This window comes from Aquarana catesbeiana, linkage group LG05 (genome assembly GCF_042186555.1).
Source record: "Aquarana catesbeiana isolate 2022-GZ linkage group LG05, ASM4218655v1, whole genome shotgun sequence".
Classification (NCBI taxonomy): domain Eukaryota; kingdom Metazoa; phylum Chordata; class Amphibia; order Anura; family Ranidae; genus Aquarana; species Aquarana catesbeiana.
This window is the reverse complement of record NC_133328.1, coordinates 631,807,625-631,828,806: the sequence shown is the minus strand read 5'-3', so window position 1 is coordinate 631,828,806 and position 21,182 is coordinate 631,807,625. Positions and strand designations below refer to the sequence as shown.

At 44.9% G+C, this 21,182-nt stretch overlaps 1 protein-coding gene across 11 annotated transcripts in view; it reads left to right on the top strand.

Annotated features, from left to right (window-relative positions):
- Window positions 1–21,182, top strand: part of GPT (glutamic--pyruvic transaminase) — a 126,219-nt gene that overhangs the window by 101,042 nt on the left and 3,995 nt on the right. For all 11 annotated transcript variants that reach the window (XM_073632354.1, XM_073632351.1, XM_073632352.1 and 8 more), the window contains 6 exons: window positions 265–398; window positions 14,053–14,296; window positions 14,718–14,797; window positions 15,440–15,576; window positions 15,679–15,853; window positions 18,822–18,977. In XM_073632354.1, coding sequence (XP_073488455.1) covers window positions 265–398; window positions 14,053–14,296; window positions 14,718–14,797; window positions 15,440–15,576; window positions 15,679–15,853; window positions 18,822–18,977 — 926 coding nt within the window. The remainder of the gene's footprint in view (window positions 1–264; window positions 399–14,052; window positions 14,297–14,717; window positions 14,798–15,439; window positions 15,577–15,678; window positions 15,854–18,821; window positions 18,978–21,182) is intronic.

Below are 21,182 nucleotides of genomic sequence, written 5' to 3'. Positions count from 1 at the left end.
GGCCCATCACATAACTCCAGTTGTACTTTAGCACATAACCTCATGTGTACCTCTGGGCTCTCTGCACCTAGACCCAGCACATAACCCCACTTGTACCTTGCACTTGAGCTTGGGGCTGCTACACTGATTGGTCTTATTTTAAGCTTTTCATATTATTTACAATGACTGCCGGGAGGGTACAAATTGGTCAGATAAGTTTATAGACATGGTGCCCATTTTGTGTGCTGAATTAACCTCTTTCTTCTCACTGATTACCCATCACAGGCTCCTACAGTGCCAGCCAAGGTATTGAGGTCATCCGGCAAGATGTGGCCAAATACATAGAGAAGAGAGATGGCGGAATACAGTCCAACCCCGATGACATTTACCTCTCTACGGGGGCCAGTGATTCCATTGTGGTGAGTGATGTCCCGAGCTCTGCCCTCATCGGCTACTGTAACCCTGCCACCTGCAGAGACCTGTCTGTTACCTGTTCATGTCCTGCCACCAATGCGCTAATATTACCATCCGATAAATTAACCTAAAACTCTCCCCTCAGCCAGACACACCACTCTTTTATATCTAAATCTATAGACCGTCCTGTTTTAAGTACAAAATTGTATCAAAAATGCTAAACATGTATGAACCTAATGAAAGCCTCAGGTCTCAGCTCCAGAGTGTACAGCCATGTCCGGTGGATTCCAACTAGGGTGCAGACTGGGAGAAAATGTTCATCCAAACTACTCACAATGTATGAAAGGAAGGACAATGAACCATGAGCTGCACACCAAGGAATCCCATACATCAAAGAAATAATAGCAGCCTCAGTCTAGCTCCATCCTGGCCACACCCCCGACACATTTAGATCCCTCCATGACAAAGCCCAGTGGGCGGAGCAAAATGCTTTTGGGGGGGGGGGGCGACATGCCCAGAACTCCTGGTTCATTATCCTTGCTTTCATACATTAAACATTGGGTCTTTAGCTGGCTGATCCTTCTTTGAAATCAGAAAGATGTCTGTGAAGCTTCTTATTTCTCCAGGTCATGGTGTATCTAGTTGTCTGTGGCCACATTCCCAGATGGACTTGTTCTGCAATATTGAAGACATTTTGTAGCTTCTCTAGTCCACTTCATTTCTAGTACCACCAAGTGCCTGGCCACCTAGTGGTAGAAAAGAAAAGTACAACAAGGCCAAACTTAGGGAGAAATCAATAGATCTATAACAATTTAACTATGGTTACTACCCGTGACAGGGAATTTGGTGAGGAGCCCCCTGACTAAAGGCTCGGTCCCTGGCTTGACACACAAGACTGCTCTGCAAGCGTCACCTCCGCTGGTTGGGTCCCTGACTTTATCACCACCTGAAGTTTCCTGATTCCCAATGGTGCCCATTCGGTGAGAATGTTGCTCCGGTACTTGCTTCAGTTACTCACTGTGGTCCCTGGTAAAGGTGGATGGTCCCTTAGTAGCGACAGCTTCCCTTCTACCTCTGATGACAGGTTCTCCGGCTGGCAGAACCGTCACTTTTGGTTGGACTGCAAGCCGCAGTCCCAACCCGGCGCTGCCCTCTTACTTCTGCATAGGCCCTCACACAGCCTGGCAGCCAGATGCCCCCAGGATAGGTCCAATCTCTGGCCTAGCAGCCTGGGGCAGACGACACACGTCCACCCAGACGGCAGTCCGGGTGGCACAGAACACAGATCACCTGACTCCACCCAAATATATAGGCTCTCCCAGCAGGCCAAGGGATTCAAGAAAACCCCTGCCCATTGGCTGAGATACCCCATATACCCATAACCTGACCTTGGGTTGTCCTTCTCATATCTAGTACCACCAAGTGCCCGGCCACCTAGTGGTAGAAGAGAAAAGTACAACAAGGCCAAACTTAGGGAGAAATCAATGAATCTTTAACAATTTAACTATGATAGCTACCCCTGACAGGGAATTTGTTAAGGAGCCCCCTGACTAAACCCCAGGGCGCTACAGATAGGTAGCACTAACACCATCCATCCAACAAACATAGAATTAGTAGATGTTGATTGTCTAAAACATAGAATTAGTAGATGTTGATTGTCTAGCATGCCTATGAAGGTTCCTGGTAATCCAAGTCATGGTATGTCTAGCAGTGTTTAGTCATATACAGGCAGACTTGTTCTGTAATGTTGAAGCCATTTCGTAGTTTCTCCAAACAACTTCTTGTTCTATTGAGTGTCAGGAAGATCCCCCCAACATTTCTATCTCACAGGGAGCACCAACACCTTCATCCAATCACCAGGAAATGTGTGGATGTTGATTGTCCAAGAACAGGGTGGGAGGTTTGAAAGCTGTGTGTTAGACTAGCACCCTCCCAGTTAGTGTAGGTTGCTAGGTAAATTAAGTTTAGTTCCTCTGTAATCAGTGGAGCAGGGCTTGATTGTTTTAGCCTACTTAGTTTTTCACCGAGCGCTGATCTGATTGTTTCCCCCTGCATTCTAGAGGATTCTAGAATTACAGGGCAGTGCAGGGAGGAAGAATAGGAAGGTATCCTGAATATTTATGGAGACCCAGCCAATCCCCTGGAGAGTTGCATCCAGTATGGGGCTGAGGAGCCCATAACTAGTCTGAAGCCTGGAGCAGAGTGTGTGGATTCTGGGTTCAGCCCTGCCAGAGGCATCCCCTGTCTAAAAGGTCATCGAGGTCCCAGCTATAGTCTAAGCTGTGGGGCCAATTACTTAAGTCTGGGATTTCTTCCTTACGATCTGGAGAAGCTCACTGGTGGATACAAAGTGTAGGTTGGGGGGAAGATTGTCCAGTGGTCCTTTGGTATCGTGAATCTGTGTCTCCCATACTGAAGAGTGCCCAGTGGATATCAGAAGGGGGCAACTGATGATCCTGTGGCATTGAGACTGACCTGAATACTGACCTAAATCCTGTACCCTAGAGACTGTATTCAGTCCTCAATTCTACTAAAAGAAAATCTTAGGAATTCTCACAGCAAGTAGTAAACTTTGTGGAAGTTCTGCCAGAATAGTGAGAAGAGGAGTGTCCTTCGGTAATTGAGTTCTTTTGGAGTATCCCATGATTCCCCTATAGCCATCAGCAATGAAAATACAAAAGACACCCCTAGACTGTTTATTTGAGCCAGTGAGAGAGAAGAAAATACAATGTGTCTGGCTGTGTGCACACTGAGTTTTGGGGGAATGGCTGTTGTGCTACATTACATAATCACATTTTTGTTGTCAGGAACTCTTTTTATAGGTGTTAATTCCTCTATTTACCCTAAGGTATGGGCCTAAGTGTTGCAAAATTGGTAGAGTGGATACGTGGAAGACAGGTGGTATCTAAGATCCCCCACCCCTGTTCAGGGATGGTTACACCAGTTGGATGTAGAGGTGCTTTTTCATCCCCCTGCAAACCAGTCGTTCCTTCTATCCAAAATGTGCTTCTCATTGTCCTCGAAAGAATGTCCCTTTTTATACCTGTAGATTTCCTGGCACCAAGGATGGGATTATGTACCTAGAACTTCCATAACGCTCACCCCATCCATCCTATTCTTGGACGATAATTATCCGTCTTGAAACTTGATGATTGGGTTATTGTGATTGTAAAGGCAGAAGGTTTTTTTTATTTTAATGTATTCTATGCATTAGGATAAAAAGCATTCTGTGTGCAGCAGCCCCCCCTAATACTTACCAGAGCCCCATCTCTATCCAGCGATGTTCCAGGAGAGACTTGGTTGCCCGAGACTCTCCTCCTAATTGGCTGGGACAGCAGCGGAGCGCCATTGGCTCCCACTGCTGTCAAAGTCAGTAAGCCTATGAGGAGGGAGAGGGGGCGGGGCCTGGCCGGGTCTCCATGTCTGAATGGACACACAGAGCTGCGGCTCGGCTTGGGTGCCCCTACAGCAAGCTGCTTGCTGTGGGGGGCACCCGTCAGGGGGAGGGGCCAGGAGGGCCAAAGAGGGACCTGAGAAGTGGAGGATCTGGACTGCTCTGTGCAAAACCACTGCACAGAGCAAGTAAGTATAACATGTTTGTTATTTTTAGGCAAAAAAAACCCGAGACTTTACAATCACTAAAGGGTGTTAATGTCATCTGTGTGGATATAAATAATGGGGTATCTTCCGGGACTCTCATGACAACTGAAGAAATTTGGTTTGGATAAGCTTTTTGAAGTTACAGAACAAGTCTATTTAAATGTAAACCAATTACCAGTAGCTGGAAAGAAGGTGACAATTGTAAAATATGTTACTTCAGCTTTTTTGGCAAGTTTCATGTTCCTCTTGGGCGGATACCAGCCAGCCAATGGTCTTGCTGTGTCCTTTTTATAGTCAAAATGTACATCTAGCAGCAGTTTGGCTGGATAAAGTGGGTTCTTTGCTGTTTCTCCACTGTTCAGTCCTGGCTTCGTTTTTGGGGCTCCTTGCCAGGAGAAGCAGAAATTGCCATGTTGCACACATGGTAATTGTTAAAAAGTAACTTAAAAGCAAAAATTTGAAGAGCTTCATTTTATTAAGTTTCCAGCAGATTTAATCATCTTGTCCCAGGATATCTACAGATATCTGGCGTCCACCAGACCCAGGCTGTGTCCTAGAGCCTAGATGCAGGCGCTCTACATCCCTAAAGTCACCTTCTCAAGTTCTAAAATTGGGAGATATGTTTATTTAATGCAGCTTCCAGTTCCAGTCTGGGTATGTTAAATACAGGTCTTATTGGGAGTGTTTACTGTAGCTCTAAACTAAAGTTTTAGTGCCATGGTTTTCAGCAAGCTTCTGCTTTAAACTTACTTATAGCTAAAGCCAGCACTCTCATTAAAGTGTCAATAGACCCATATCATAAAAAAACATCAATAAATGGTGTATTACATGCTGTTCATACTCAGTCACTATGAGATTCGTTTTCTGCATCCTGCAAAAAAAAACCTGGCTGATCCTGCTGCTCTCTATCTACCCCTTCTGTCCATGTACCCACTGCAGCTGGGAATTTTGCAGAGCAGTGTTGGCAGCTCTGGCACATTCTCAGTTTTCAGTTTATTTTCTACCATGAACATTTTCCTCCCTATCACATCTGAGCAGCCCATGTGACTATAGAGCGGAACAGTGGTAAACGACAGCCCACTCCCTCCCTCTCCATGCCCAGTAACCAACTAAGCACAATGTGGTGGAATATTACATCTTGATTGATGGAGGCTTCACCTCCCTGTTATTCTAAGACACAAGCTGAAGGGGGCGTGATACAGCCTGTGACTGGCAGAAATCCGCCCACAATATGTTACCAAAAATATTAAAGATTTGATTGCAAGTATATATTTGTGTGACAATTTAAACAGTTTGTTGATATTTATTTTTTTCTCTGTATTCAAAAGGCTGTTTTTCTTAAACCTGTGGCCAGCAGCAGAGGCAGTGGCGTCGCTAGGGGGTGGCTTTTGGGGCTAGGGCTATAGCCCCGAATCTGGAGCCCATAGCCCCAAGTCTCTGCAGGGGTCCCCAGGGGAAGGGGAGGATCTCTGGGGACCCTGATTTAAGTGGGGGGGCTCTCTGGGGACCCTAATGTAAGGAGGAGGCTCTCTGGGGACCCTGATTTTAAGGGGGAGGCTCTCTGGGGACCCTGATTTAAGGGAGAGGCTCTCTGGGAACCCTGATGTAAGTGGGGGGCTCTCTGGGGACCCTGATGCAAGGGGGAGGCTCATAAGAGACCCTGATGTAAGGGGGGGTTCTCTGGGGACCCTTATGTAAGGGGTGGTTCTCTGGGGACCCTGATGTAAGTGGGGGGCTCTCTGGGGATATATACACACACAAATATTGTTCTATATACAGGTGTATGCCCGCCCAAGCGTATGACTTTCTTTACTACGCTGCTAAGGGGTCTAGCCCCAGATCTTTTGTAGACCTAGCAATGCCCCTGAGCAGAGTACTAGAAGCTCCTCCTGCTTATGTGTCCCTGCAGACAGGCTGGAAAAGAGCTGGGTCATGTGACAGCAGTATACCGATTAGGAAAAGAGGTACTTAGATGGGGTTTTTTTTCTTTATATAAAGGTGTTTTTATACAATACAGCATTTATTGATGGTTTTTAATGATGTGGGTTTAATGATGCTTTATTTGTACATTCCCATTGAAACCTGTATTTAGCACTCCCAGTCTGCAGATGGGAGTGCTAAATACAAATAAATAATGAGATGTTGGACACAATATGCTGAGCATTGCAGACATGTCCCCGCTGTGTCTGGGTGCCTCCCGGCCTCCCTGGCACATTTCGTCTTCTCGTTCCGCATCCTGGCACATACTGGCACCGTGTTCCCTGCTGACTCATCACTCCCCATCTGAGCGTCTTTGTTCAGTTGCTGTTCTTGTCCCAGATTTGTTTGTTTGGACTTTCTCCTCTGATCAGATCTGTAGTTACATAAGGAATCTGCACAAGGGTGAGGGGGTGGATGTGAAGTAATTATAACCCTACACAAGGTACCATCTCAAGCAATGCAAAAATCAATAACAGAAATGGAGTGGGATGGGACTTTGTGCGTACCTTGTAGGGTTTAATAAATACATATGCTCAAGAATGGGGCGGCACAGTGGTGTAGTTGGGTGGCACTCTCGCCTAGCAGTAAGAAGGGTCGCTGGTTTGAAACCCAACCACGACACTACCTGCCTGGAGTTTGCATGTTCTCCCTTTGCCTGCGTGGGTTTCCTCCGGGTACTCCGGTTTCCTCCCACACTCCAAAGACATGCTGGTAGGTTAATTGGATCCTCTCTAAACTGGCCCTAGTATATGAATGTGTGTTAGGGACCTTAGATTGTAAGCTCCTTGGGGGCAGGGACTGATGTGAATGTACAATGAATATGTAAAGCGCTGCGTAAATTGATGGCACTATATAAGTATCTAAACTAAATAAATAAGAATACAAATATAATTAATCTTTATTTTCCATATACAGATGGTTGAATAAAAACATTACAGTTATAGCGGGTTAAAATCAGTTCCTGTTATTTGGTCCAGGGTGTGCTGGTCCTGACGGAAAAGATCAAGACAGATGGCCTATGCATTTTGCAGGAGGTCCCGCTTCATCAGGGCCTTGAGATGGCACGAATTTTGTACAGATACTGTAATAACCTATGAATAAGATGTTAACAGAATTATAGATAGATATTGATAGATATTTTGATCATCACTGAATAATAAAGACAAACGGTTAGGCAACTTCATAATAACTCAAATGACATTACAAAATATTATAAAGCTAACAGATTAAAACTACATTCCATTTCCTTATTTTATGCCCAACAATGTGTCAAGACCAAGAAAGGAGCAAAGGGACAAGTGGATCAGTTAATACCTGTTATACAAGATTATATTAGTATATTGTTATTACACCTGTATAATGCGATAGTACAGTCAATCCAGTGGGGAGGAAGCCTGGGGGGCCCATGGGGATAACCTCCGTGTCCTCACCAGGAAGGAAGAGCAGACTCCTGTGTAATGGTGATCATGATATTAATGTGTTGATAGCAATATGGCGTAGATAGGGAAAAAAGGGGGGAAGAAAAGAAAGAGAGAGGGGAAGGAGGGGAGAGAATCTCAGACTTACTGTGCCCATAATGTAGTCTCACCGTGCCCATAATCGCATCCTCACCATGCCCATAATGCTGTCTTACCGTGCCCATAATACTGTCTCACTGTGCCCATAATCGCAGCCTCTCCATGCCCATAATACTGTCTCACCGTGCCCATAATTGCAGCCTCGCCGTGCCCATAATGCAGTCTCGCCGTGCCCATAATCGCAGCCTCACTGTAGTCAGTGCCGGTGCCTGGATTACACAGTCTGCGGGCATCTCCCGATGTGTGCCTCGGAGCCGAGTGTGAAAACTTTGGCCGCGCTGTGAGAAAAGTCCCGCCCTCCTCCTAGATCAGCTTGTGTGATAGACAGAACACTGCGTCTATAGACAGAACACTCCGTCTATCACACGAGCTGATCTAGGAGGAGGGCGGGACTTTTCTCACAGCGCGGCCAAAGTTTTCACAATCGGCTCTGAGACACACATCGGGAGATGCCCGCAGACTGTGTATGACATATAGATGAGGAGGAGGAGGGAGCGGATCGATCAAAAAAAATTAACGATTAATCGAGGAGTTAATCGTTAATTTCCCCGCAGCCCTTATATATATATATATATATATATATATATATATATATATATATATATATATATATATACACTTGGATTGTGAGCATAATTTGTTTCGGGAACATGCTTGTAATCCAAAGCACTTGTATATCAAAGTGAATTTCCCCATAAGAAATAATGGAAACTCAAATGATTCGTTCCACAACCATTTATTCATAAATCCTTCAGTTTATAGTCCCATATAAAAAGATTACAGCAATGTGATAGGTTGTGTTACCATAAAATGTCCATCCACAAGGGGATTAGAAGCAAAATCCATCAGGAGCTACAGAGTATAAAAGAGAAGAGAGGCGCCTCTAAGTGTAGTAATATGGTTACATTTTATGAATGTACAACATTTAGCAACTCACATGGTTGATGATTTAAAGAGGCACATCTAAGTATGTAGGCATCTGGGGTAAAGCTGTCCACATAGACCATCCCCCGCACCACCGCCTCTCACTGCTGTCAGTCTGCAGTTGTGACTGGGAAGACTACCCTGCAGTAGAGCGATCTGAAAGCGAGGCTCCATGTGGACAGCTTTACCCCGGATGTCTGCATACTTAGATGTGCCGGTTTTAATCATCAACCATGTGAGTTGCTAAATGTTGTACCTTCATTAAATGTAACCATATTGCTACACTTTGAGGCGCCTCTCTTCTCTTTTATACTCGGTTGTGACATGACGCTACTTGTACTGTATATCAAAAATTGAAACAAAATCCCCTGGTGGCGGACTTTTAAGGCACAAAGATAATAAAGAATATTTAACTATGAAAAAATATTTATTAAAGCATGAAAAATACAAAACATTTAATAAAAAGCACATTTAAAGTGAACATTCCAGTGCTGTAATTCAAAACAGAATACAAATAATGGGCTAATATTTCTTGTACCCAATGCGTTTTGGAGTGAAAATGTAGTTCTCCTTCTTCAGGGGTATAGTTTAAACAAGAAAATCAGTATTCTACATTAGAATAGAAAAAATAACGTAAATATGCAAATATATAACACTGTACATCCAAACATAAGATAACAGGCAGAGATGGTGGGAAAATGATAAAGGGAAAAGCACTTACGTAGACTGGAATGACAGTTGTTGCCGATTTAAAAGCATGAAGGTGCCCAGAAAAGTTGTTTCCAAATTGCTTGAGCCAGAGAGTTCAACTTGTCTGACTCTATCCGGATCTGTGATCCAGGTGCCCCCGTCGCCCGGATCACAGATCCAGATAGATTCTGTAAGATCCGGAGGGACGGGAGAGGGCTCATCTGACCACTGACATGCCATAGCCGTGGCGTGCACCCCTTCCAGATCCATCTCTCATGTCCCCAGATATCTCGGGGTGGGGGTGGGGGTGTGGGTGGCGACAGGAATGCTGATAGCTATCAGCAGGAGGGAGCCAGAGCCGCGCCGATGGACAAGGGGAGGATCGGAACTTGCCGAGTGCTGGAAATGAAGCAAACCGGAAGTGCGTCATTGACACTATGCATTCCAAGCGGGCGGAAGTGTAAAACCGGAAGTTGCGCGACTCGGAAATCGCATCTGAATGGAATCAAGATGGGATGTAAACATCCACCCAAGGATTGCCTCTGTGGGGTTCCAAGTTGGTGGATACAGGGAGGGTGTGGAAATACACACACAGGACACCCGCTCCGACAGGCAATGGGCAGACACGGGCCAGGCAAATTCCACCAGACCAAACAGCAGATCGGCATGAGACTGTTTGTAAGAAAAAAAGATGATTGAAATTAAACACAGCTGCAAAATGAATGTGAAAAAAATATATATACAACATTTTACCTTTTGGTCCGTATGTTCTTGGTTTGACACATAGTCACTGCTGGGCATTTACAATTTGCACACAGATACATTTTTAAATACACAGCATGAATATCAAAAAGGTACATACAGATATGTACATAAGAAACCATAATGACAATTCAAGCCATAGTGGCAATTCAACAAAATATGAGTCCACTTTCTAGTTAGAATGGGAGGGGAAGGGAAGAGGGGGGAAGGAGGGGGGACAAATGGGGGGGCGGGATTATTTTACCACAGGGTGGGGTCAACCATTTAAAGAAATGGGACATAGCTAATGGCGTCATTTAACCCTAGTGGTTGAGTGGCCCTTAGTTTGTATATCCATTTGGCCTCGATTTTCAGGATTTTCTGATCTAAGTCACCCCCCCCCTTCTGGGTGGATTCTAGCAAGTACCTGAAACCTTAAAGAGTCCATTTCATAGTTGTGGGACTGAACAAATGTCTGGGTATAGGTTTCTCAGTAACGCCTATATGTATATCTGTAACATGTTCTTTGATACGTCTCCAGAGATTTTTCTTGGTTTTGCCCACATAGTGGCTTCCACAGCCACATGTGAGCAAGTACACTATGCCGATAGTGTCGCAGTTCTCAAAGTGATGCATAGTTAGATCCTCACCTGAGGGTAGATGAACAATTCTGCCGAGTTGAATTAACTGACAGAAGTCACATGCACCACAGCGAAAAGTGCCGCGGGGTAACGAGCCACAGGAGTCTCGATTTTCTTGAGGGGAGAAGTGACTTGGCACTAAAATATCACAAAGGGATTGGTTGCATCTAAATATGAGGTGTGGCTCTGGTTCTATGAATATTTTTAATGATGGATCATCCTGTTTTAGATGCCAATAAGTATTTAAAATATGCTTTAAAGTTCAATGCTGATTGGTATTACTCGTAATAGGTCGTAAACTTCGTGAACCAGAGGATGCCGGCATTTCTCCCTGAAAGAGTAGCAGATCGCGGGGATTGTCTTTTCCATTTTATTTTTCCATTCAATTTTTAAAGGCCTTTTTGGTGGATTTTTGACTGTAGCCTCTGGAAGTCCTCTTCGCTACTACAATTACGCTTTGCTCGCAAATATTGCCCTTTGGGGATTGACTTTATTAAGGGAGTGGGATGAGCACTTTGAAAATGCAACAAGGAGTTGCCTGTTGTCTCTTTGCGGTAAAGATTGGTAGTTATTTCGCCCTCTGCATTCTTATGAATGATTAAATCTAAAAAGGGGAGAGTGTCCGCATGCCAGGTTAGTGTGAAAGACTCAGATTATAGTTGTTACTGTTTAACGTTTCAATGAATGTTAGAAGAAGCATGTCCAGAAAATTAGTATATCATCGATGTACCTTTCTGTGGCGCAGGTACATCGAGTAATCATCTGATGCCATCACCTCCTGCTCCCACCACCCCAGGTACAGGTTTGCATACGATGGGGCACACTTGGTCCCCATCGCTACACCCTGCACCTGGAGGTAGTGGGAGCCATCGAGGGTGAATGCTTTATGCGTCAAGATGAAGTATAGCATCTCAGCAATAAAGGCATTATAGGGGATGGCATCCAGGTCCCTTTCACTGAGAAAGAGTCATAGAAACCCCTTTATCATGGGGGATACTTGAGTAAAGGGCCTCCACATCAAGGGAGGCCAAGATGGTGTGAGTTGGGACTGATAGTCCCTCTAATACCGTTAGTACATGGATGGTGTCCTTCAAGTAGGTTGGTAGACTTTCCACATGGGGACGCAGGTAGTCGTCAATCAGAGAACTAGCCTGTGGGGTTAGACATCCAATCCTGGAAATAATCAGTCTCCCGGGTGGGTTTTGATGGGGCTTGTGGGTTTTGGGTAGGGCATAGAGGGTAGGGGTAATGGGATGTGTACTTTGAGGAAATCTTGTGTGTCCTTTAGATATTAGATTTTTAGCGAGCGCTCTATCTATGATTCTGAAAAATTCCTGTTGGAAATCGTGGACAGCAGCAGCTGAGATCCTCCGATACCAAGAGGAATTTCCCAGAATCCTATAACACATAGCCGTGTAATCCTCTGTCGTTTGTATGACAAGGTTACCTCCCTTGTCTGAGGGTTTAATCATTATATCCTGCCTGCCTTTAATTTGATTAAGAGCAGATCTTTGGGTAGAGGTTAAATTAGATTTTTTAAATTTTGGTGTAATTCTTGAATGTCCTGGGTTACGTGATCGACAAATAGTCTAAGGTTAGAGTTAAAGAAAGCTATTTTCTAAACTGACCAGCCATTAATGTCTAAACTGTGCATACACCCCTAAGTGAAAATGTCCAAATTGGGTCCAAAGTGTCAATATTTTGTGTGGCCACTGTTGTTTTCCAGCACTGTCTTGACCCTCTTGAGCATGGAGTTCACCAGAGCTTCACAGGTTGCCACTGGAGTCCTCTTCCACTTCTTCATGACGACATCACGAAGCTGGTGGATATTATAGACCTTGCGCTCCTCCACCCTCCGTTTGAGGATGCCCCACAGATGCTCAATAGGGTTTAGGTCTGGAGAAATGCTTGGCCAATCCACCACCTTTACCCTCCGCTTCTTTAGCAAGGCAGTGGTCGTCTTGCAGGTGTGTTTGGGGTCGTTATCATGTTGGAATACTGCCCTGCGGCCCAGTCTCCGAAGGGAGGGGATCATGCTCTGCTTCACTATGTCACAGTACATGTTGACATTCATGGTTCCCTCAATGAACTGTAGCTCCCCAGTGTCGGCAGCACTCATGCAGCCCCAGACCATGACACTCCCACCACCATGCTTGACTGTAGGCAACACACACTTGTCTTTGTACTCCTCACCTGGTTGTCGCCACACACGCTTGACACCATCTGAACCAAATAAGTTTATCTTGGTCTCATTAGACCACAGGACATGGTTCCAGTAATCCATGTCCTTAGTCTGCTTGTCTTCAGCAAACTGTTTGCGATCTTTCTTTGCATCATCTTTAGAAGAGGCTTCCTTCTGGGATGACAGCCATGCAGACCAGTTTGATTCACTGTGCAGCGTATGGTCTGAGCACTAACAAGCTGACCCCCCACCTCTTCAACCTCTGCAACAATGCTGCTAGCACTCATACGTCTACTTCTCAAAGACAACCTCTGGATATGACGCTGAGCACGTGCACTCAACTTCTTTGGTTAACCATGGCGAGGCCTGTTCTGAGTGGAACCTGTCCTGTTAAACCGCTGTATGGTCTTGGCCACCGTGCTGCAGCTCAGTTTCAGGGTCTTGGCAATCTTCTTATAGCCTAGGCCATCGTTATGTAGAGCAACAATTATTTTTTTCGGATCCTCAGAGTTCTTTGCCATGATGAATTTCCAGTGACCAGTATGAGAGAGTGAGAGGGATAACACCAAATTTAACACACCTGCTCCCCATTCACACTTGAGACCTTGTAACACTAATGAGTCACATGACACCGGGGAGGGAAAATGGCTAATTGGGCCCAATTTGGACAGTTTCACTTAGGGGTGTACTCACTTTTGTTGCCAGCGGTTTAGACATTAATGGCTGTGTGTTGAGTTATTTTGATGGGGACAGCAAATTTACACTGTTATACAAGCTGTACACTCACTACTTTACATTGTAGCAAAGTGCCATTTCTTCAGTGTTGTCATATGAAGAGATAGAAGAAAATATTTACAAAAATGTGAGGGGTGTACTCACTTTTGTGAGATACTGTGTGTGTGTGTGTGTGTGTGTGTGTGTGTATATAATCTCCAGTCGTTATATCTCTTCTACTGGTCGTTCCTGGTGTTGCTCTGTTTGTGATATTCTCTCCTTTTGATGGTAGTCTCTCTCTTCGCTTTTTCTTCTGGTGGGTCTTAGTTTCTCTTTGTTTTTGACGGTCTCTCTCTAGAAGCAGTCTCTATATTTTTATTTGCTATCTCATCTGGCAGCAGTTTCTCGATATCTTCTGAATGGCCTGGTGTCAATTTTTGTGTGGTCTCGCTCTTTGTTGTCTCTCCTTATGGTTCCTAGTGTTTCTCTGTTTGTGATGATTTTATTCTCTCTCTTTCTTTTTCTCTTTTTCTCTCCCCCCCCCCCCCCCCCCCCCTTGTATCTCACCATATCTCACCTAAGTTCCTCTGTTTTTTTTTTTCTCTTGCAGACGATGCTGAAGCTTCTGGTGGCCGGTCAGGGTAACTCTCGAACAGGGGTAATGATTCCCATCCCTCAGTACCCGCTGTACTCTGCGGCCTTGGCGGAGCTGGGTGCTGTACAGGTGAATTATTACCTGGATGAGGAGAATTGCTGGGCACTGGACATCAAGGAGCTGCGGAGGTCGCTGGAGGAGGCGCGGAAACACTGCAACCCCAAAGTGTTGTGCATCATCAACCCAGGAAATCCTACAGGTATGTCCAGAACGCAGAGAATAGGCCCAGAGCTATAGTTGCCTGCAAGACTGGGACCCCCTGCTGTGGTCTCCATGAGTAACAGTGTCTGGGGGTTGAACAGTACCGCCTGCAGGAACTAACTCTTACTTCCATATTCCAAGGCACTTTTATTCAGGAGGTCCATAATATGTGTGCAGGAGCACCGCGCCTTGTGGGCAAGGAGTAATGAGGCAAAAGTGGACCTGTCATCTATAGTAACCAGTCAGAATCCTTCTTTTATTTGAAAGATGGAAATTGTATGATCGCAATTGGCAACTTCTCTACTCTCTAGTTCTGACGCTCCTCTTTTCTCTTACCTTTTTCTCTATGTACTTTCAAGTCCCTCCTCAACCCCTTCCCTATCTTTCTTTCATGCTGATGTCATGTTCATCTTCCCCAGGTCAGGTTCAGAGCCGGAAATGTATTGAGGATGTCATTCGATTTGCTGCTGAAGAGAACCTTTTCCTGATGGCTGATGAGGTACAATATAGAACACAGGCTTTAAAGCTGATATTAAATTATAAGCATAAAAAAATCTGCTTATATTTTGCCTTCCCTGATCGGGAAAAGGGTCATCTCTCCATGTTGGTAGATTTCTCTACATTTCCTGTTCTGGTGATCACACAGGAAGTGAGGAGACATAACTCCAGCAGGGACACAAGACAGCAAACGGACATTCTGTCCCCTCCCTACTTAGTCCATGACTACAATTAAAGTTTGGGCAGAAGCCACTCCTATAAGAGAGGGATTGTCCACAGACCTGGTCGGCATATGGAGTCACAGTGAGGGAAGTGCAGAGATTCCATAGCAGATCTTCTTGGCAGCACACCATAAGAGTCAATGGACAATTCTAAGAAGGGCAACACAGGCAGCTCACCTGGGGCACCAGACACCAATGAGGACCCATGAGGGTGCATAGTAAATTTCACCTTTGCAAGTCTTTAGACCCTTTTGATCTGCAATTGCAGCCTTCATGAAAGGTTTCCTTTTAAGGTGTGACCCTCATCCCATTAAACTGGTCAGAGTCCTATGAACTGGAAAAAATTTAGGGTCCACCATACAATAAATCCACTGCTTGTGAGATAGTGTCCGGGTATAAAAACATTTAACTTGTTGTTGCAGGTCTACCAGGACAACGTCTACGCCAAAGGCTGTGCCTTCCACTCCTTCAAGAAGGTTATGTTTGAGATGGGCCCCAAATACTCCGAAGTGGTAGAGCTGGCTTCCTTCCATTCTACATCCAAAGGATTCATGGGAGAGTGCGTGTCTACCGTTCCTTAACTCTTTACTCGACAGACCATATTGGGGGTTATTCTTCTGTAACAATCTGTCTTTTGTCTCCACCCCCCCCCCCCCCCCAGGTGTGGCTTCCGAGGGGGCTACATGGAGGTGGTCAATATGGATCCGGCAGTGAAGCAGCAACTAACCAAACTGGTGTCTGTCCGCCTGTGCCCCCCAGTGACTGGACAGGCTCTACTGGATGTGGTGGTGAATCCGCCTCAACCTGGAGACCCCTCCTATAAACAGTTCATAGCGGTAAGACCAAATCTCCCCACAAACATCAGACACATATAAAGGCTCTGACATATGCAGCAGTGCTTTACGGAAAACACTGAACCGGTTATCAGTCTTATTTAACCTCCAGAAGATTTACCCCCTTCGTGACCAGGCCATTTTTTGCAACATGGCACTGCGTTACTTTAAAAGACAATTGCGCGGTCATACAACACTGTACCCAAATAAAAATATATGTACAGTTTTGCTCACAAATACAGTTTCCCTGTTGGTGGTATTTGATCACCTCTGTGTTGTTTTTTTTTCAAAATTGTCGGTCAAAATAAAAAAACAATATTTTTTACATCCTGATATAAAACATATCCAATACAAAAAGGTAAAAAAAATCAAATTTCTTCATCAGTTTAGGCCAACATGTATTCTGCTACATATTTTTGGTGTAAAAATCCCATTAAGCGTATATTGGTTGGGTTTGCGTAAAAGTTATAGCATCTGCAACACTATGGTGTATACTGGAATTTTTATTTACTTTTTTTTTAACTAGTGATGGCGGTGATAAGTGACTTATCCCGGCACTGCGATATTGCGGCAGACATTCGGACATTTTTTTGGGGACCAGTGACACTAATACAGTAATCAGTGCTAATATGCACTGTTCCTATACTAATGACACTGGCTGGGAGGGGTTAAACATCTAGGGGGCAATCAAAAGGGGTTAAATGTGTACCTAGCCAGTGTTTTGGTGTACTGTGGGAGGTGCTTTTACTGGGGGAAGTCATTGATTTTATTGCCTGCTTTGCAGGGAAAGAAAATCCGTTACTTCCCCGCCGACAGGACAGGGCTCTGCCTTGTTTATATACGGTAAATTCATGACGATTGTCAGGTCCCAGGGGTAATCTATTGGCTGGCACCCGGCATGATCGACATCTGCTGTGATTAATTACAGCACAGCCCCCTACCTGGAAGAGTCAGATCACATAACTAGTACGTGATCTGGTGCAGCCGAGCCGCCTTACCACCGTATATCTGTTTTATGGTCGGCAAGCAGTAATGTCCACTTACATTCTGTCCCCCACGATCACATACGCTTTAAATTCCACCCACAATCGCACACTATTATTATTATTATTGTTATATATTTATATACTGTAGCTCTGACATATACTGCAGTGCTGTAGAGAGAACACTGAGCCAGTCACATCAGTCTATGTACCAGAGGAGCTTACACTCTAATGTCGCCCCATAGTCACACACTATTATTATAGATTTATATAGCTCTGACATATACCATAACACTGTACAGAGAACACTGAGCCCATCACATCAGTATTCGCACCACAGGAGCTTGCGCTCTAATGTCCTCCCCACAGTCACACACTATTATTATTATTATTATTATTATTATTATACATTTATATAGCTCTGACATATACCGCAGTGCTGTACAGAGAACACTGAGCCAGTCACATCAGTCTCTGTACCAGAGGAGCTTACACTCTATTGCCCCCCCCCCCAGTCACAAATTAATCGCACACTATTATTATTATACATTTTATATAGCTCTGACATATGCCAGAGTGCTGTACAGAGAACACTGAGCCAGTCACATCAATCTCTATAGGAGCAGCTCACACTCTAATGTCCTCCCCTCCACAGTCACACACTATGTTTATTATACATTTATATAGCTCGGACATATACCACAGTGCTGTACAGAGAGCACTGAGTGAATCACATCAGTCTCTGCACCAGCAGAGCTTACACTCTAATGTGTAATACATTCACATGCACACTAGGGACATATTTAGGTGTTCAGTTAACCTAGAAGTAGCACAAAATTCATTCCGAAATTTTAGTTTTAGGAACGTTTGTTTGATTTTCCATTGGTTAGTGGGGTTAAATTCACATTCTTTTTTGACCACACTAACGAGAAAATTCAAAGCAGCGGGCTGTAAAAAAATGTTTCTCTAATTAATTTCCAGCTGTGAATGTGCTTTTTTTTGTTCAGTAAAGTCTATTGGTTCCAAAATAGAATTTTAAAAAGCAAATCAAATTTTGAAGTACTTTTGAGTGACGTTCGTCAAATCATCGAATGTACTGAGAACCTTTGCACAAATGTTAGTACGAACTTTCGTTCAAACATTTACTCTTGTACGTCCAGCTTAATTGTAGTGTGGGAAGGAAGGAGAGCGCTGGATCGCTAGATGGAATCTCACATTAACAGGGAAACCACTTTCTCACTTTTTATTTTGAACATATTCCAGCAACAACTTTTAGGGGTTGATTTACTAAAACTGGAGAGGGCAAAATCTGGTGCAGCTGCGCATGGTAGCCAATCAGATTCTAGCTCCTGCTTGTTAAATTAAAGGGGTTGTAAACCCTCAAGGTTTTCCACCTTAATGCATTTTATGCATTTATGTCCCCCCCCAGCAGCCCCCCCCCCCTTAACTTACCTGAACCCGATCGTTCTAGGGACGGGATCGAGCAGAGCAGCTCCAGCCGGTGTCTCGGGTCCTCATTGGCTGGATTGATAGCAGCAGGAGCATTGGCTCCCGTCGCTGTCAATCAAAGACAGTGACATGGGAGCCGGGGGCGGGGCCGAGTCCTGCTGTCTGTGTCAATGGACGCAGCAGCAGGACTCGGGAGCGCGCCCCTACCAGTGCCCCCAGGGAATGCGTGTCTCTGTGGGGGCACTCGAGAAGAGGAGGAGCCAGGAGGGCCGCTGGGGGACCCCAGAAGAGGGGGATCAAAGCCCCTTTGTGCAAAACCCTTGCACAGAGGAGGGAAGTATGACATATCTGTTATTTTTTTTAAAAAAGAAGCTAATTGGTTTCTATGCTGAGCTGCACCGATTTTGCACTCTCCAGTTTTCGTACATCAGCCCCAGAATGTTTGTGTGATGTGGGATTACGCCCGTGATTGTAGGTAGAGCTTTGTTCACTCTGTATGAAACTAATACATCCCAATAATATGCTCTTTATTCCTCTAGGAGAAACAAGCGGTGCTTGGTAATCTGGCAGAGAAAGCTCGACTGACGGAAGAAGTCCTGAACCAGGCACCTGGGATACAATGTAACCCCGTCCAGGGCGCTATGTACTCCTTTCCTAGGATAGAGATGCCAGAGCGGGCCATCAAACTGGCACAGGTGAGTCCGACACTGAGGGATCTGTCCATGCAGGGGGTCCATGGGGAAAACGGACTAAAATCTAATAGTTCACAATGCTATTCCAATATGGCGAAGCATTGGTTCTTCGATATGGTAATTTCTCACCTCGAAGGAGGTATAGGGTTCAAGAATTGTATGGGGAATAGTTAAACACTATTAGCTCTTGCAGTATTGGCCAGGTACTGTACACTACCTCTGTAGCTGTCCACTGGGGCCCAAAATGTAATAAGAGCATAGGTCTGTCCAGGATCTCGTTGATCTAGGCCAGGGGTCTCCAAACTTTCTAAAGAAAGGGCCAGTTTACTGTCCTTCAGATTTTAGGGGGCCCGCACTTTGCCAAATGGGAGTAAACGATGCCCGAACTTTTGTATTAGAAGGAGAAATAGTGCCCCAATTTTGTTATTGGGAGGAATAGTGCCCCATTGTTGGGTGTCATTGTTGGGTGTCAGCGGAAGAAATAATGCCCCATTGTTGGTATCAGTGGCAGGAATTATGCCCTATTGTTGGTGTCATTGGCAGGAATAATGCCTCAAGGGCATCCGGCCCCAGGGCAACAGTTTGGAGACCACTGATCTAGGTCATGGTGGATCTAGTAGTAGCTCATCACATTCAGCTAGACCTGTTTTGTAATGTTGGAGATGTTTTGTAGCTTCTCCAAACCCCCTTCTTCAGTTCTCATGGAAAATACTCTAACATTTAAATCTCTACCCTGGTGACTTGACAGCAATTCACTCCTTCAGCAATTTAACATGAGGAATTTACGACTGACACCAAGGATGGGAAGACGTTTTGTACCTCATCCACACAGGTAGCATCGACACCTTAATCCAATCATAATGGAATCTGTCAAGCCAAGATGCTCTACTCCTGGTGATTTGTCAATTTACACCTTGCCAAACACGGCTTTTCTCGGGACAGGTTTCCCAATAGTGACAACAGTGGACCATGCCTGTGCAATGTATGTTGAAATGGTCACTTGTACTTTTCATGGGAAGCCCGTGTGTCAGGGTGACCACACAGGAGCAGAATTGGGAGATAGGAACAGAATGTTGTCACCCTTTACCTGCTTGGGCATGGACCTGGGATTGTTTCAATGAAAACTGCAGATTTCAAAGTATTACAATATTAACATATTAAAGATGATATGAGATTTCACTTGGGTTTACATCTTCTATGAGGTACCTACAGACACAGAAGAAGGTCCGCCCAATCTGGCTACATAAAGCAGCGTTTCTCCAAAATTTTCCAGTCAAGACAGCCTTTAAAATTATGCATAATCCCGATGCACCCCATACTAAAATGTAAAAAACTAAACTAATTGTCATGGTCAGGGGTTAGGCTCAGAGACGGCAGCAATACCAGTTGAGAGGCTCTCAGCGACCAGCTGTATAAGTACAGAAGCGGGTAACCCTGGCAGAACTCCTGGTGGTGGAAAAAGGTTTTGCTGTGTGTTAGTACCAGGTCATGGTCCTCAGCATCGCTTTACCAGGAGGTAAGCAAGCCAGGTTCCAGTAGCAGATATAACCGGTAGAAATAAAGCAGAAGTGTAGTCGGTAAACAAGCCAAAGGTCGGTAAGAAGTGGCTACAGGTTGGGATCAAGCAGAAGCATAGATGAGGAACAAGGAGAATGTCAGTAATGAGTGGTAGCAAAGATAGGGACTGCAGCAGGAGTAACAAGAGCGAGTTATTGGCTGGAGAGATAATCTGGCAAACAGGAAATGAAAAGGCATGGCTTAAATAGGATGTTCATGGGAGGAGCAAAGAGTTCAAGGTTCAGCAGAAGTCAAGGCACAAGGCAGGTCGTCCAAGAAATTGTCCAGGGAACTGTCCAGCATCTCAGGTGGCTCAGCAAGAAGAGATACTGTCAGACACAGCTAAGGGGCAGGAAAGGGGCAAACAACGATGCTGTGCAGGTGCCCAACGCCCTCCTTATTAACAAATGATGTCAGTGGTTGTTAGGACAATGGTGGCTAGATGGTTGTAATGATGTACAATGAAAACCTGTGTCTTTGTGTAACTAAAAGGCAGGCTTGATCCACCCACTGGCTTGTATATTATTTTTGGGCAATTTTTAGTCATTTTGCCAAGGCATCCCTAAAAAAACCTGAAGGCACCTGGGTTGAAAAAGGCTGATTTACGCAACATATGGTTGTTCACCCTTTAAGTCTGTAGGCACCTTCATG